Source organism: Harpia harpyja, chromosome 3 (genome assembly GCF_026419915.1).
Source record: "Harpia harpyja isolate bHarHar1 chromosome 3, bHarHar1 primary haplotype, whole genome shotgun sequence".
NCBI lineage: Eukaryota > Metazoa > Chordata > Aves > Accipitriformes > Accipitridae > Harpia > Harpia harpyja.
Genome location: NC_068942.1, coordinates 56,530,616 through 56,547,838, shown reverse-complemented (window position 1 = coordinate 56,547,838; position 17,223 = coordinate 56,530,616). Strand labels below are relative to the sequence as shown.

The 17,223-nt window shown below is 53.1% G+C and overlaps 1 protein-coding gene across 11 annotated transcripts; it reads left to right on the top strand.

Moving 5' to 3' along the window:
• Positions 1–509: 509 nt before the first annotated feature.
• ABCD4 (ATP binding cassette subfamily D member 4) lies at positions 510–17,121 on the top strand. Of its 11 annotated transcripts, XM_052782704.1 has the most exons (19): positions 548–663; positions 765–889; positions 1,009–1,136; positions 1,360–1,499; positions 4,659–4,775; positions 5,063–5,188; positions 6,066–6,116; positions 8,836–8,930; positions 9,918–10,039; positions 10,897–10,988; positions 11,167–11,256; positions 11,500–11,708; positions 12,019–12,110; positions 12,316–12,352; positions 13,541–13,590; positions 13,876–13,928; positions 14,892–14,968; positions 16,135–16,250; positions 16,417–17,121. In XM_052782704.1, the coding sequence occupies exons 1-19, from the start codon at positions 617–619 to the stop codon at positions 16,510–16,512; spliced, it is 1,863 nt and encodes a 620-aa protein (XP_052638664.1). In that variant the 5' UTR covers positions 548–616; the 3' UTR covers positions 16,513–17,121. The 11 variants fall into 11 exon arrangements, 10 of the variants coding, with proteins under 10 accessions (XP_052638663.1, XP_052638664.1, XP_052638670.1 ...); XM_052782703.1 differs by lacking the exons at positions 548–663; positions 16,135–16,250; positions 16,417–17,121 and adding exons at positions 510–541; positions 15,227–15,501; XM_052782710.1 differs by lacking the exon at positions 5,063–5,188.
• Positions 17,122–17,223: the final 102 nt, after the last annotated feature.

Here is a 17,223-nt window from a genome sequence, read left to right as displayed (position 1 = left end):
GGAGCAGCTCGCCCTTGTCCAGCTCCTTCCTCAGGAGAAGGGGCGGCAGTGCCCTGTTTCTCCGGCCTTGCAGCCTGTGGCAGCCAGGACGCGGATCGGCCCTGTAGCCTGCCCGGCAGCCACGGCCCTGCCCAGCCACGGCCTCTGGGCCTCTGCCCCGGCTGGCGCCCAGCGCGGGCGGCTGGGACACCGCGCCGCAGCTCAGCCAGCGGGCCGGCTGTGCAAGCAGGCAGGCAGGCGGCGAGGAGGCGACGAGGGACGCGAGCACGGCCCGCGGCCCCGGGAGCTCCCGCCGGGCCCCGCGGCTGCGTGGGTAGGCCACGGGGCCGGCCGCTCCCCCCCTCCTCCGCCCGGCGCCGCCAGGGGGCGCTGTGTCCCGCGGGCAGCGCGGCGCCTCGCCAGGGGGCGCTGCCGCTCAGTCGCCTGCGGGCGAGGCGGGATCTCTGTGGTGACGCCGCACCCGGAAGCGTTCGGGGGGCGCGGCGGCGGGCGCCCCTGCCCGGGGGCGGGGGGGCGCGGGGCTGATGGACGGCGAGGCGAGGTGATGAATATTCATGCCGTAGCGCCCGCGGGGGCAGGGCCTGGGCCTCGCCCGCCCGTGTCCGGCCGGGTGCTGATGGCGGGAGGGAGCGCCGGGGCGGGTGGAGCCGGGGCCGGCGGCCGGTGAGGAGGGGGGCCGGGCTCGGGGGTGCCTCGGCGGGTCGGAGGGGAGGTGGGCACCCCCGACAGCTGAGTGCCGGCCCCCGCGTCTTCCTCCGTTGCAGGCCTGGTCCCCGGCTGGACGGGCTGTTCCTGCGGCGCTTCCTGCGGCTGCAGGCCGTGCTCTTCCCCGGCTGGCCCTCCCCTGGCGCCCTGATGTTCCTGACGCTGCTCTGCGTCGCCTTGCTGGGTGAGCCTGGGGTGGTGGGGAGGGGGGGCCGCACCCCGCGTCTGCTCCCCATTCCCCCGTGCTCCCCCCCCCCCACCGCTGGCCTTCATTTCCCACCCGCGTTTGCCTCTCTCCTCCAGAGCAGCTGGTTATTTACCAGGTTGGCGTCATCCCCAGCCAGTACTATGAGGTCCTGGGGAACAAGGACTTCTCCGGGTTCAAAACGCTGACTGCGGTTGCCCTGACTCTGATCGTAGCGAACTCCACGGTAAGGCAGGCCAGAGGCTCCCGTGTCTTGGGAGGGAAAGGGAAAGCTGCCCCTGGCCCCCGGCGTGATCCTGGTGCCGAAGGATCGAGGTCTGCCCTTGCCCCGTTAGGTAGCTACCTGTGGGACAGATCACTGGTACGAACTGTTAGTTTTTGTTTCATTTGGGGAAATGCTTGTTCTTCTCGCTCATCTCTTCCCGTCTGTCTCCTTGCCCTCATTCCAGCTAAAGAGCTTCGACCAGTTTATCTGCAACATGATGTACGTGAGCTGGAGGAAATCCCTCACCGAATACCTCCACAGCTGCTACTTCCAAGGCCAGGTCTACTACAGCCTGCATGTGCTGCACGAGGACATCGATAACCCGTAGGCTGCTTGCGGCTTCTCTCAGCCTCTTGCTTGGCTTCTCCTGGGCTGTTCTGCACCTTTTCCTGACTTCTCTGTCTCTCTGGGTAGGGGCTTGAGCCCTAGAAGCATTTGCCATCTGGGCGCAAATAGCCTTTTCTGCCCTGGGTGGGAGGTGGTGCCTGTTGCTGGGATCTCCCATGACTGCTGGTCATGAGATGGTTTTAGGAGTAGGATGCTTCTGTTGCGAGGCAAATGGAGGCCCAGCAGAACAGGGAACTGGTGCTGCTATAAAACATGCTGTCTGCAGACTCAACCCTTGACACTCAGTGTGATGTTGCAAAGGGCCTGGCTGGAGTCGGAGAGCACCGCCTCTCCCTGCCTTCATGCAGCCAGTGTGTTAGGACAGTCCCCGTTGTTCTGTTTGAACTTCAACCACCAGAGCCTCCAGCTGAACACAGTTTTTTTTAGTTGGGTTTTTAGTGGTTTCGATAACCCATGGGAGCTACATCCAGGAAGGGCTTTGTTTTGCACTGTATGAGGGCCGCCTTTCCCCTTTCCTGTTCCTGGGAAGGAAATGTCAGAGGTGACTTGAAATATGAGAGAAGGAGGAGCATTCAGTCCCTCCTTGCTTATCTCAGCCCACCTCGAGATCCCCTTCCAGTTTGCTTTGTGCACTGTCGTGCTTACTGCAGAGCTGCTGATCTACCCCAGGCTGTGCAGCGAAGGTTGAACGCCTTCCTTCCTCACAACTGCGTGCTGACCCTGGCCTTCCAGCCTGTCCTTGCTGGACACTGCTGTTGTAGTTATTCACTTTGAAGAGTTAAAGATCCTACATTAGATATCATGTGAGAGGTAGAGGCTTTTTTTCCCCTCCAGAATTTAAAGAAGTTGTTATTAAATACTTGCTGAAAAACTAGAAACCAGGGGATAACTTCTGCCAAATTATGTGGCTTTATACAGTTGTTTCGAGACCCTAAGCTCTCCTCCCCTGGAGGGGACAATTCTGGTCACACGTTGATGGTACCAGAGGAGACCAGGCCTGAGATCCCTGTGAGAAATGGCTGTCTTGCAGGGACTCCTAACTGTTGCCCATAGTGGTGACCTCAAGGAACTGAAGCAGCTGCCGTGCTTCTGCTGCCCAGTGCTCCTGGCTGCCTGTCCTTGCCTCTTTGTTGCACAGTGTGGTGGTTTGTGTGGCTGCAGAATGGAATCGTGCTGGATATCTCAGATGTTTTTTTGTCTGTATCATTTTTCAGCCAGATGCGTTCCCTGGCTGCTTCTGCTGGCCTAGTGCTAGGAGACAGCCTGAGTAAGAGCAATCAGCTGCGCGCCAGGGGTGCAGCAAGCAAGGAGAGGGCTTAGCTTGGGTCAGACAGCCCTACTGCCAAACATGAAATCACAGCTTCATGATGCTGATGCACTTTCCAGCCACTGTTGGGGTTACTCCCACCCTAGTTAATGTTCATTTCTGATAGTGTTTTGCAGTTGTATGGGGTTGCAAGGAGAGGTTAAAAAGCCATGCCTGGCACCAAGGCATGCAGTGCTTCCCAGGCAGTGTAGCACATTGGCCACGGCTAGAAGCTTCTGCATGCCTGTCTTTTCCTTTGGTGGGGGTGGGGTGGGGAAGGGGAGGACAGAGGCCCCTCTCCACATTGACTATCCTGCTCAGGTTTATTTTTAACCAGGGAATGTGTTCACATTGTGCAGTGAAATGCATGAGATAACTGGGTCGGTCTGCTCTGCAGTGATAGAGCCAGCTCTCCTGACCTCAGCAGACCGAATGTGTGGGATTGCTGCAGAGTATTTTTCATTACCACCTTGCTTCTGCTCAAACATCCAATCTTATTGTTCAGCGTCTTTTTTGGTGCCACTACAAATATTTTCTTTATCTTGCAGTTCCTTGGTAAGAATTTTTTCCCTGCACCGGGTACTTAGAGAATGAACTAGAGCAACGAAGTGACCTCCATTATGCAGTGCAAAACAAACTGAGTGTTAGATGCATGGTGTCATCCATCTAGAAGGAATGAAGAGTGGGTTATGAGTGGCATACAAACACTTGCAGCTCCTAGCAGGGCATTTGAGTTGATGTTTATGTGTTATCATTACATATTGCTTAATAGCTCATAAAAAGCAATATCCTGCCATGAGTCTATAGCATGACTTAAATTATAACTTTATGGGAACAATTACAGTCTGAGGAAAAGGAAAAATGATGACTGTAAGGTCAGTCAGGGTGAGAGCTGCCCCAAAATTAAATCCATTGCTGTTCCAGGACTGTAAAAAGAGTTGAGAGATGAATGTCCCTGTGGTTGTATCTGCACTGATGGCTAAGCGGGAGTCCAGCCTTGCTCTTCATTCTGGACTCTAGCATTCACAGTTGTGGCCTTTCCACCTGTACTTAGAGCATCAGACTGAAGCCCTCATCCACGTGTTCTGGACAGATGAGGTGCCAAGGGAGTAAATATGCTGAAATCCTTTCTAGTTACCCCAAATGCACCTCCTGCTCAGCAGTGGGACAGATGGGACTTGAGGGTCTGTCACCCATGTGCCTGCTGCCGATGGGGTGCGCTGCTGCCTGCTCTCGTGGGATGGAGGTGGGTGGAAGCACTTTCTTCCTTGCAGCAAAGGGACTGGAGCGCACTCCATGCAGAGTGAATGGACCAGCTACTGTAGAAGGGTTGGCTTTGATGGAAGCGTTTGCAAATGTCCAACAGCTGGCGAAGGCCCGGCCTGTGCCCTAGCCAGTCCTTGTGGCTCTGGTGCCTGAGATGCAGCACAAGTACTGAAGGTTTGGGGGAGAGTCAGTAGTTTTTGGTAGTACAGGGGTGGGTCCAGGAGAGGAGTAAAGGACAAGGTTGCAGAGACCTTTAGCACAGAGTTGAGCAAAGTTGCAAGTGGAACAAGGGGTTAATACAAGGAACAGGGTGAAAGTAACAGAAGGAGCTGTTCTTCCTGGGTGCCAGGAAGGCCCTTGGGTGGGTCCTCTTGGGCCATGGAAATTGTCTCCTATGGGGGAACAGGAGTCACAGCTGCAGGTCCTTCCCAGGCAGGGTTGTTCACTTGCACCCTGTTCTAAGTTCAGGCAATGAAACAGCCTGGCTTGTGCTCTGTTAGGGAGTTAGTACTGGTTCTTGCTCCTGGGCTTTAACAGCGTCAATGGCTCTTTGTGTTGAGCAGGGACCAGCGCATCAGCCAGGATGTGGAGAGGTTCTGCAGGCAGCTCAGCTCCATGGCCAGCAAACTCATCATCTCGCCCTTCACACTGGCCTACTACATGTACCAGTGCTTCCACAGGTAAGGACCCATCCTGGCCCTGCTTTCACACCTCTTTCTTATGTTCTTTTTTGAAGCCTGGCACCCGTGTTACAACTCACCAGAGGAACACTTGTACATGTGGGTGAGTGGTCTCTGCACTCCAAAGGCAGTTCTGCCTTGGGGATGCTGGGGTGTGCAGTGCTGGCCCCCAAACCTCTGTGAAAGCCAAGAGAGGTGACAGTTGAGGGCTCTGACTGCTTGAGCCCAAGGGTGCTAGGGTGTACTTTTGCTTGGATTATTAGCTGACCTCTCCTTCTCGTCTGTAGCACAGGCTGGCTAGGCCCGGTGAGCATCTTTGGGTATTTCATCATTGGGACAATCGTCAACAAGGTATTGATGAGCCCAATTGTGTCTAAACTTGTGCAGCAGGAAAAACTGGAGGGGGATTTCAGGTGAGTCCCAGCAGGGCAGTGTTTCCACTGCCTCTTGGCAGCTCCTGCGAAAGCTGCATTTTTGTCCTTGTTCAGTGCTGTGTACGCAGCTACTTCTCTTGTCCGTGACTTTGCCCACAGTCAGAGAAACCTACCTGCACAGTGCTGCCCCAAAGTCCGTGTACTGAGCCCCCACCACCCCTTTCACTGCCCTGTGTCATGGCAGGCAGTGCCCTTGCTTCAGTATCCTGGTTCAGTCTCCAGGCTGCTTGCCTGGTCATTGCTGTTGCTGGTGCCTCTGCTGGGCATTGGATGTGTTCAAGAAAACTGCACATGGAGCTTCCTTGGGTGCAGATGCAAGTTCAGTGAACTGCATCTACTGACAGAAATCAGGTTTCTGCTTCACCACCACCTTTATGAAGTGCCCAAAACAGCACAGTCTTTCCATATGCTTTGTAACTCGTCTCCTCCCCTTCCCCTGCAGGGTTGGCTGGGTGTGTGGCAGGCGGCTTTGCAGCTTTCCCTGGGGCTCAGGGCATCCAGGGACAGCAGCAGAAGCTGGTGTGGCACAGGGAGCCCAGACCAGGGTGGTTGGCTGTGGTGATTCTGTATGGTGGAGATGCTGGGCTAGCAAACGGGAGGCCCAAGGGCTGAGAAGATGTGCACAGAGAACAGGATACCAAACCGATGCACCACTGAGCTGGCCCAGAATTATGTCATCTTGTGCTAAGCCTTGGTCTCTGGTGCCTTTTTGAGCTTATTGAGTATTTCTGTCAAGAGATGCCTCATATCAGTGCTCTGTCAGATGCAAGACAAGTTTCCTTTAGCAAGGATGTTGGCTACATAATTCACGGGGCATTTGTGCACAATCCTGATGATGTTTCTTTGGGTTGTCCAGGTTCAAGCACATGCAGATTCGTGTCAATGCGGAACCAGCTGCTTTCTACAGGTTGGTAGCATTCATTTCTTTACGTCCTTGTAAGGATCCTCCCAGCTCAGGGCATCCTTGTTGTATTCATGTATCGCAGAGGAGTCCAAGTCCTGTTGCTGCAGCCGGAGCTTTCTGTCCCCTCTGTCGCGCTGAAGTATCATACAGCTCTGACGCTCTGTTCTCCTTTGCATTCTGCACATCATCTGCAGAAATACTCCACAGCAGCTGGAGACAACTATTTTTTATCTGCCTCCCTTCTGACATCCCCAGAGGCCTGATACAGATTTGGTGCTGGCTTAGAGACCATTTCTGATGTTTTGCCAGGTCCTTACCTGAAAGATTGCTCAAGGTCTCATTGCATCTTGTCAGGATGTTCCCCCGGGGACTTGTTGCAGGTTGCTTCTGGCCCCATCCTGCTGCTGCTAACCTGCATGTCTTCTGTGGGTGTGCGAGCTGTTGCCTGGCCTCCTTACTTCTGTTGCTCCTCTAGGTCAGTCTGTGCCTTGACTCTCTCAACACCGTACTGCTACTCTGTGAGTTTGCCCAGTGTTGTTCACCCCAGAGCTGAGCACACAGTTGGGAGCCTGGCAGCACCTCCCCTCTTAGGGATGCCCTGAAGTCTTTTCGAGCTGCTGCTTGGAGCCTTTAAGGTGTTTCACAGAAACGGCTAGAACCCAGAAAAAGGGCCACGATTTTACTCTAGCTTGTGCTGGGGTGCCTGGTTGGAGGTCATTGCTCCTCTCTTGTCAAGTGTCTGCTGTAGCCCTGCATGTTGTGAAATAGCATTTCTTCCAGGAATTTAAGCAAGCAGCAGCTGTCCTGTCCCTGGTCTTCCCTGCTTGTGATCTGTATTTGGTTCCTTCATGCTGTAATGACTGAGCATTTCAAGTGTTGTGGTGCTGTCCCCAAAGTGGTTTCATTCAAAATAACCAATTTCATAAATATTTATATTGACAGGCATGAAACTCTGATTTAAATAACTGAAATCAATCTTGGTTTGTATTGGCAAGTTTGAGTTATTTCTTTGTGGACTGGTTGATTCTTATTGGTTGATGATAATTTTTCTTAATGGAGAAGATACTCTAATTATGTGCACTTATTTAAGCCGCGGTACTTTTCCTCACAATTTTGAAGTTTTTTATTCTATTACTAAGTAGAAAATGGAAAGTGAATTATTATACCAGAAAATGGAGTGTATTAACTTCAGTACAGTTCATTATATAGAAAAGCTTCACTTGGTGGGAAGCTAGAATTTAATTGAATTGCACAAAACCAGGCATTTTCATGGTATGAATCTTAATTAAAAATGAAGGAATTTTTTAAAAGGTTGCATTCCTAGAATTCTGCAAGAGGAGGAACACGTGGCGAGTGGCTGGTTTTGATTGCCAGACTTCTGTAGCTTGTAGAGGCTGTTAGTGAGATCTTGTCCTCTTGCACCTGCCTAATGATCGTTTTGGTAAACGAAGAAACAAAACCTGAGCACTGTCACCTTTTTACTTCTTTCTGTGTTTCTAAGCCTTTGGCAAACTTGCTTTAAAAGTGAACCAAATTGGAGGAAAAGCTGAAACCATTACAGCAATCTATCTGTCTGCAAAAGAAATAATAGCTCTGGTTGCCAGTGCCTTCCTCGCTTTTAACTCATTGTGTCCAAGGCTTTGTCCTTTCCAAATACTCAGCAGCAAAGACTGCAGCTCAGTGGTTACCTGAAATGGGCTGTGAGGCAGTAATGCCAAACTGAAGTCTAACTGGATGTATTTTTGAGAAAGAAAATGTGTTTTTCTAAGAACCAAGAATCTTTAGAACTGACTCTTCAAAAATCCTAATTTGTATTTTTTTTGTGCAGCTCCTGGCCCTATCTGCTCTGGCCCTAGTGACTCCCCCCTTGCATGGACCATAGTGGGAGTGTGGGTGTGTGTGCTGGGCACAAGTGTGTGTTGGGTGGCAGGCTCAATAGCTGCTGTGGCAGGTGGGAGCCTGGAGTGAGAAGTGGAGCTCTGTCTGCATTTTGCCACCTGAGGGCAGGCCAGCCCTTGCGAAGGAGCAGAAGGAGCTGCCATGCTTGCTGAAGGTGGTGGTTTAGAGCCGAGATGTGCCTCCTTGCTACTGGCTCAGCCTGGCCGTGGGAGCATCGCAGCTAGCTCAGGTGGTGGGCGACCCCCTGGTGCCCGCGGAGATAGCCCTGGGAAAGGGGGGGCCTGTGGGGCTGGGGTCACCCGCACTGGGGGCTGCACTGACCGGGGCATGTCTGTGTCCCACTCCTCTGGGGTGGAGAACAGGAAGAGGTGGACTGGGGCTGCTGGCCATGCAGGTGGTGTTGGCTTGCTGTCACCTTCTTGACTCAACCCTGCCCTCTCCTTCCTGGCTCCAGCTGTGTAGCAGTGCCGTCCCTCTCTTCTGACCAGGCTCTGCTTGGAAAGCGTGTGTGACCTTGGGTGTGCATTGTTCCAGGCTGAGGCCTCACTGACAGTGTCTGGCCTTGCCTCACCTTCTCCTGTGTGCAACAGCAGCATCCACGGGCTCTGGGAGAGATTTGCAGGGTTGTTTGTTGCAGCCAGAGTTTCTTGGTGAAGGTCTTCAGGAAGGCGCTCTTGGCTGTTCAGTTCCTGCTCAACCAAGAGGTTGTTGCTTGGAGGCTAAGGTGCCAGACGCTTTCCAAGCCTCAGTCCTAAAGCCCATGCTTTGACCTCATTGTGGTGCTCGCGGGATGTCTGTGGCATGTTGCAATCTTATTTTACAGGGCCGGGCGAGTGGAGCACATGCGCACGGACCGGAGGCTGCAGAGCCTGCTGCAGACCCAGAGGGAGCTGATAGGGAAGGAGCTGTGGCTATACAGTGAGTGGGGAGTTTGGGGTGTGAAGTGGGGCATGTGGTAGCTCCGTTGCGGTGGTCCACAGGCTTGGGAACCCTCCTGCTAGAGCAGCAGTGCTGGGTTTTCCTCTCCTGCCTCTTGCTGGTACATGAAAGCCCTGAGGGTGAACAGAGGGTGCCTCCTGCAGTCCTAAATGGGAATCCTGTTGTGAAAAAGCCTCGGAGAGCAAAGTTGTGGAGGACCCAGTGAAGTCAGAGAATGCAGGCCCCAAAAGGGGAATCTGCAGAAAACTGTGCTTTTTGTGGGGCAGGTGTTTAATGGCCAAGAAGAGAGGGAAGGACTTGAGCTTTGGGGAAGGAGAAGACTCTGTATATGTGGCTGGGAGCTGTGGAAACTTCTTTCCTATAGAGCCTGTCACTTGAGCATAGTTGTCCCTGGAAAAATTTCCCTTCTGCCTTTGTCACTGGGTCCAGGTTTGGGCATTAAATGACCACTATCAAGACAGCTCTTCCTCATCTCACCAGCATAATGATCTTCTGAGCAGCTTAAAGGGAGGGAGAGCCCTGAACACAGCTGTATCTGTGGGAGTTTGGGGTCTTAAGTCTTTCTGCCTCTCCTGTGCTCCAAGACAGACTTCACAGCCAACCATCTTGCCCCAGAGCTTCCTTTTTGCCCTCCCTCCTGTTTCTTGTGAGTTATCCAGGCCCCTGCAGAGTAGAAACAAGCAGGCAAAGTGGCTTTTGCCCCATAGTGGTTCCTGAGCTGTGTGTCTGGATGATGTTTCTCCGCTCAGGGGCCTGCCCCAAAGTGCTCTTTGCTTGGGAAATGAATTTGCACTGTGGTTCTTGTGCTGTCATGCGAAACAGGTGGTTCTGCTCTGGTGCATTGTGAAGGGCTGAGGCAAGACCAAGGGTCTTCCTCTGACTGGGCTCATGGGCTGCACTTGAGCCTGGCTGGGACAGAGGTTCTCACCCTAACTCACTGTCTTCTCTCAATGTGCTTCTGACAAGTTGGGATCAACACCTTTGACTACCTGGGCAGCATCCTGAGCTATGTGATCATTGCCATTCCCATCTTTTCTGGGGTCTACGGTGACCTGAGTCCAACAGAGCTCAGCGCCCTTGTCAGCAAGGTGAGCTAAGGGTGATCTCCCAGACCCCATTGTGAAGGGTGTGTGGGCACTGAGGATGGAGGTTGCGTTTGGGGCTGGTGGCACTGAGGCTGGATAACCTGCAGCAATTGACCTTCAGCTTAGAATGTCCCTGCCCATGGTGGCGTGGAAATGGGAGCTTGGAGCCAGTTGGTGTGTGATTAACCTGGGGGAGAGATCTGTCAAGGACACATCTACGTAAGCATTTCCTAGCTCAGACCTCTGTGTCTAAAAAAAACCAGGAGGTCAGAAAGCCTCTGGCTTTCAGCAGTATGGGTGGGGATTGGGTCTGCACAGTGCTGCGGGTCCAGGTTATGCCCTGGGCTGCTGCATGTGGTGAGCCTGGCCACCTGTGAGGCTGACCTGGCTTGCATTTGCCTTCCTGACCTGACTTGTTCCTAGATACTCAAAACTGGCTTGTGACAGAATGCAGAGCTAAAAATAGCTAAGTGGGCACTGAAGGCTGAGACACCCTGCTCTGAACCATGTATGGTGCTGGGGCAGGGCTGGTGGCATGCATCTGCATGACTTAGGGCGAGCATGCTGGCCCTGGGCTGGCCAGCAGGCACTCTGCAGACACCATCCCTGGGTGGCAGGAGATGTGTCCACCTGGCAAAAACTGCTATACTGAGCAGGGAAGCCTTGCTCCATCCAAACATGGTCATCTTCTCCTTCACTCCCACCACGCTGGGTGACTTCTCCAACCCTCCTTCATCTTGCTGGGACTGCTGACATGGCCAAATGTCTGGACTCCTTGGCTGCCTCCTTGCAGCCATGGAGGAAGGGGCAGTGCCCCAGCTCAGCGCTGACCCTTCCTCTGGCGTGTGATTTCTCCCCAGAATGCCTTTGTTTCCATCTACCTTATCGGCTGCTTCAGCCAGCTCATAGATCTCTCCAGCACTGTGACCGATGTAGCTGGCTACACGCACAGGTGAGCTTCTCTGCGGGCAGGTCTCTGCAGGAAAGGGAAATGCGGGACAAGAATATGCCCAGGTCTGTGCAAAATAAATAAGAAACAATTGCTTGTGAGCAAGCATAGACAAGTTTGGATATTGTGAGGAGGCTGCTGGAGTTGTCCCTGGCATTCATGCAACCTCTTGTTTGTCTAGGATTGGTGAACTACAGGAGACCTTGTTGAGCCTTGGCAGAAAAAAAAATAACAGCTACTCAGAAGCCAAAGCCAGCTGGGATTTGGATGGGTGAGTCTCCTCTCAGCAACTGGCTGGCTTGCAGCTTACGTGCCAGAGTGTGGGGCTGTCATGGGGTGGAAGTGGCCCTTGGTGTCACAGCCTGTTGCGTGCAGTTGGTGGAGCAGGCAGTGCTCACTGTGATTTGTCATTCCCGGGGTGCATGGGGCGGGCCTGGTGTCACAGAGGCACAGGAGGTCTCAGCGTGATCGCTTACCCCCAGATCTCTCCTCCTTTGTCTTGGTGGTGGCCCAGCAGCCATTCTGGGGAGGACCCAGTGCCAAGGGACACAGCTTTCCTTCTGGAGCGAATGACGCTCTCGGTGCCATCCTCTGGCAAGCTGCTTATCAAGGACTTGAGCCTCAGGATCTCACAAGGAAACAGTGTGATGATTGTGGGGAACACTGGCACAGGGAAGACATCTCTCCTGAGGGTCCTTGGAGGACTCTGGGAGAGCACGCAGGGTAAGGACTGCTGCTCACTGCAGCCTTCTCTTTCTTGACCAGGGCTGCCCTGAGTTTGGAAGGTGGCTCTGTGGGGTTGTAAGGCCAGTGCCACCTTGTAATGGTGAATGTGTCACTGATGCATTGGAGCCACCCATCTCTATTGCATACTCTGCTCTGGCTCTCATGGCTTTGCCCTGTGTTGCGAATACACCTTTTCTGGAATTTATTGGCTACTTCATGGGGCAGGGCTGCACGGGGGGGGGGGGGGGGGGGGGGGGGTAATTGCTGGCTGGCACTGCAGGCTTGGCATGAGTGTGTCTCTGTGCAGGGAGCATCAAGATGCTGACCTGCTTTGGCCCTCGGGGAGTGGTGTTCCTGCCGCAGCGGCCCTTCTTCACTGACGGAAGCCTGCGTGAGCAGGTGAGCCCAGGGGCTGCCTCTGCTCTGTCCCCAGTTCTGCTCCCAGCTGTGCCCTGCAAACCTGTGTGCCGCAGAAAGGCCTGCAAGAGGGAGGATGCCTGTCGCTGCTCCTTCCCTTGTGCCTGAGTTCATGGCACCGCCATTGTGTCTCTGATGGACTGTGTCCAGCTCCCTCTGACATGGCTTCTTTTGCTCTGTTAAACAGGTGATCTATCCCCTGAAGGAGATCTATCCAGTTTCAGGTATTTTAATGGAAATTCATTAGAGCAATTAGCCAACCCAGCAGTGTCAGCTCCCTGTCCTGTACATAGTGCAGCTTCTTCCCTACCATGCCCCTTCAGGAGCACTCATCCATTTCGCTTTTGTTGCCCTCTGCTTTTCCCTGGCAGATTTACCTTAGTGTAGGTTAAGGTCAGCTCTGTGTTCCCTCCCATTTGGGAGGGAACATATTCTCTGGATAAGAACATATTCTCTTGATGCAATGAGGAAAAGCTGGCCACGCTCTGCATGTTGTGCTAGACATGTGATACGTGTTGAGGCACCTTGCTGTTGGGATACATCTGATCTGTCTGGTACAACCTGCCTTTGGGCAAGCTATGTTTGCCTTCATCTCATTTTCCATCCACCTCCATCTTTCACTGTTCCTCTTTTTCAAATGATGTCCCAGGGCCTTGCATGCTGTCAAGGTCAGACTACATGGATCCTTTCTCTCCCCTGCCCTTTTCCCAAGCGAGACCACATGTGGTCTGCTGCAGCTTGCAGATGTCCAGGTTTAAGTTTCTGTCTGAGTGAAGCGGTGTTACATGCTGCTTTCAAACACTTGGGAGTCACAGTCTTGCAGAGAGCAACTGCAGCCGTCAGCTACTGTTGTGGCTCTTCAGCAGCTTCAGAGAGGTCCATGGCTGATGCACAGCCCTTCTGCTCAGCTTCCATATCTGCTGACTGTACCAGCTCAAGTGTATGTTCTGTTCCACAGCTGGTTCACCCTAAGGTTTTTCCATCCCACATAGGATCCTTTCGCTGGCTGTTACCAGAGCCTTGCTCCCATGACCCCACCACCTGCAGCATACAGTGGGCAGTCAGCCATAAGAGAGCAGCTGGTGGGCAGGGCCTTGGCAGTTGAAGCCTGGATCCTTGTGTTCTGGCTGTGTCCATCTGTGACCATGGACTGAGCCAAGTCTCAGGTGTATCTGTGGAACCCAGCTACCTCCTGGCATGCTGCTCACAGGCATGGTTAATGTTTTTAAGGAAGGTCAGTCTTTGGGAGCTCTCTGTGCCAAAGCTGAGGACCTGATATAGTTAAGTGGTTGAGTCAGCTATACTGGATGTCAGGAGATCCTCCAATCCATCCCTCCTGCCCCACCGACTCCTTGCAGCTGTGGCCTCAGCACATATTGCCTCTGCTTATGCTTTACTGCTTTCTCCCCTAGGGTCTGCAGATGATGAGAGAATTGTGCGATTCCTGGAGCTGGCTGGGCTGGTGAGTCCCTGGTAGTGCTGTTGCCGCCTTTGCTGGTGCTGCCAGCGAGGGAAGAAGGGATGAGGTTTTGTGGCAGAACAGCGTGACTGTGTGCTGGACACATGCAGGGACATTGTCTGCAGCTGGGAGCAGGACTGTCCATGGGACAGGCAGAGGAGGAGGGATACAGAGCAACTTCAGCTCAAGTGGGAAAAGAGAGAGTAGCAGGAAGGGGGTGGTTATGCTCACGGCCATGGGCTGACAGGGTTGGGGGCTGTGTTTACAAGTCTGCCGTGCTCTCTGCAGACTGATTTGCTGGCAAGGGCTGGAGGACTGGACGAGCACGTGGACTGGAACTGGTAAGGGAGCTTGCCGTCTGTGTGAATTTGGGTGATCCCTCTGGGTGGGGAACACTTCTAAGCAGATGCACATTGCTCCTGGACTTAGGAATATCTGTGTCCAGCTGTGTCATGTAGGAGGTAGGCAGTATACAGGGGCAAAGCCTTCATGCCCCAAGCATCAATGTCATCACCAGCCATGCTGCTCTGCAGGCACCTGACTGTGCACAGGGGTGCAGAGCCAGTCCCAGCATGGAGGGGGACACAGGGGACACACAGGGACAGTTGCTTGCTGGGTGTCCTAGTTTCAGCTGGGATAGAGTTAACTGTCTTCCTAGTAGCTGGTACGGTGCTATGTTTTGAGTTCAGTATGTGAAGAATGTTGATAACACACTGATGTTTTCAGTTGTTGCAAAGTAGTGTTTAGACTAATGTCAAGGATTTTTCAGCTTCTCATGCCCAGCCAGCGAGAAAGCTGGAGGGGCACAAGAAGTTGGCACAGGACACAGCCAGGGCACCTGACCCAAACTGGCCAACGGTGTATTCCATACCATGTGGCGTCCCATCTAGTATAGGAACGGGGAAGTGGGGGTGGGGAATTGCTGCTCGGGGGACTGGCTGGGTGTCGGTCTAGGTGGGTGTCGGTCGGCAGGTGGTGAGCAATTGCACTGTGCATCATTTGTACATTCCAATCCTTTTATTATTGCTGTTGTCATTTTATTAGTGTTATCATTATCATTATTAGTTTCTCCTTTTCTGTCCCATTAAACTGTTCTTATCTCAACCCGCAGGTTTTGCTTCTTTTTCCCGATTTTATCCCCCATCCCACTGGGTGGGGGGGGAGTGAGTGAGTGGCTGCGTGGTGCTTAGTTGTTGGCTGGGGTTAAACCACGACACTGGGGTATCCAATATCAGCAACCATAAGCTCTTTGGCAAATGAGCTCTTTTTGTTGAGGAAGATTTTGAATCTCAACCCTGCTGCAGGTATGACATCCTGTCCCCAGGGGAGATGCAGAGGCTCTCGTTTGCACGGCTCTTCTACCTCCAGCCAAAATATGCGGGTGAGTGAATGACTGCAACAGAAAAGGGGGGGTGGGTGGGAAAGGCCTTTGGTGTAAAGAGAAGCTGGTACAGAGAGAGGTTATGAAATCCCTTCTTTGCTAGGAACATGCTGCGTCTTCGTCGTTATTTTACCAGCGTAGCACACAGAGGATTCAGGGTGAAAACATTTCATTATCTGTGTGGAGGGTGGTGAATCAAGAGGCTGTATATAAAACATTCTTTTCTTGGGGAACTAGTGATTAATATTCTTGGTCCAGGTCCAGTGGCACCTGAAGAAGGCCCCTCTTGGCATGCTCACTGGTTGCCATGTAAAGAAGTGTGCATGCTAGGGAGCATGGCATCAGCTGCCATATCTGAAGCTCATGAACCTCTGCAGGGTTGTGGATGGAATGTGGGAAATTTAGCTGTAACGCAGCAAAAGAAGAGAAGGAGCAGTGGAAGAAACGGTCCTGAGAGATCACAGAAGCAGCTCCTGTTAGCAGATGGGGCTAATTCCTTTGCATACATAGATTGCTAGTGACTGCTGGGGACTGGCGGGGGCTGTTGGAGGACTTGTCATGAGGGCCAGGGTGGGTGTGGGTGAACAGAGCCAGTGTCGGTAGCATGTAGCCACATCTAAGTACCTCTCTTCCCCTGAAGCCTATGGCGTGTTTCGGTGCTGTCTGGGCAGAAGGAACCTGTGGATTGCAAACTAAAAGCTGTAGACATGATGTAAAACAAATTAAATTTTTCTGCTCCAGATCTGTAGTATTTACCCTTAACTGACAGGAAGGTGCCTCAGGCCATCCTGGATGCTCCAGGTGGGACCTGGGCCAGAGGGGTGCACAGGCTGCTGCTCAGCCTGGTGCTCTCACATACAGCCTGCCTTGAGAAGGTTGCATCTTGGCTTTCACAACGGTGAGGATGAGGCAGTGGCTGGCAGCTGTTGAGGGAGAGGAATGAATGGCGCTGCTTGGGTGGATTCAAGGGCTTGTGGGGAAGGGCAGCTTTCCCAGTTGACTGACACCAGCTGTACCACAGGAAAATCAGAGTCCTTGGGCTTCTCCAGATGCTCTTGGTGAACTCAGGTTAATATGTGAAATGTTCTCTGCAGTTGCTGCTCTTTTGCCTAGGGGAAGATGACTGGTTGGGAGGGGATTTGTGGCGCTCATGACTTTTCTCTTAGTGCTAGATGAAGCCACCAGCGCCCTCACAGAAGAGGTGGAGCATGAACTGTATCGTGTGTGCCTTCAGCTGGGCATGACGCTGATTAGCGTGGGACACAGGGCCAGCCTGGAAAAGGTGAGACAGGGAGACAGTGCTCCACGCCTGCCTGGTGGTGGCAAGAAAGGGGAGGTAGAGAGGGGCCCTGGCAAGCAGAGGGGAGTGACTGAGGTTGGCAAGCCTCACAGTGGGAGGACATACCCTCATAGAAACATCCCTCAGTCATTGTGTTATTGAATTGCAGTTCCACAGCTGGATTTTGAAACTTCATGGGGAGGGAAGATGGGAGCTCACTCAGCGCGAGAAGATGAAGCGGCTCCCAGTGGGGGAAGGATGCTGAAAAACAAGCCCTTGTCTGGTCAGCCGCAGAACCTGTACACGCGTGGGAGAGCTCTGAATAGTAGACATGGAGCTGCCAAGCCAGCGGCTGTCAACAAGGGATTCATCCAGTGCAAGACCAGTTCTGGATTTTGCTGAGGGACACAGAGCCAAGTCTGAACTCATGGTGTGGGGTTCTGCCAGGAGCAGATACCTCTATGCCATCCTTCTCCTACCCCCTTCTCCTGCCTCCCTCCCTCTCATGGGGGAAAGGGCTGAGCTGCTAGGCTGCCCAAAGAGAAGATGCTGCCTATGGGGCTTGTAGAAGCAATGGCAAGAGAAACCTCCACTTGTCCAGGATGCAGTGGTGCAAGGCTAGGATGCAGCCTTCTGTTCTGCCCTCTGTGCCTTGCTGGGACCTCTGTCTCTTTGATGCACAGCTCTGCAGAACAGACTTCTGTACCTGTGGCTCTGTTGAGGGTTATGCTCCCCAGCAGAAGCCAAGGGATGCACTGTAAGGGGAAGAGAATGCTGGCACAGAAAAGGGGCATGTCTCTGCGCTCCTTATGACACAGGGTTACAGGTCAAAGGAACATTTCTGTATTAAAATCTGGGGCCTGTTTTCCAAAGATTTTTATGGAGAAGAGTCAGTAGTTAACCAGACTGCTGCATCTTTTCTTTCTGGGGTTTGCTTTGGAGGAGATGCTTGTATATTGGCAATGGTCCTGGACTA

Bases quoted from the DNA above. Each gene is read 5' to 3' on its own strand.
- ABCD4 (XM_052782701.1), top strand. From the start codon at position 617: ATGGCGGGAGGGAGCGCCGGGGCGGGTGGAGCCGGGGCCGGCGGCCG. The intron at 12,353-13,540 runs GTATTTTAATGG...TTTCTCCCCTAG, and splicing joins GGAGATCTATCCAGTTTCAG to GGTCTGCAGATGATGAGAGA. The intron at 13,929-14,891 runs GTAAGGGAGCTT...ACCCTGCTGCAG, and splicing joins GAGCACGTGGACTGGAACTG to GTATGACATCCTGTCCCCAG.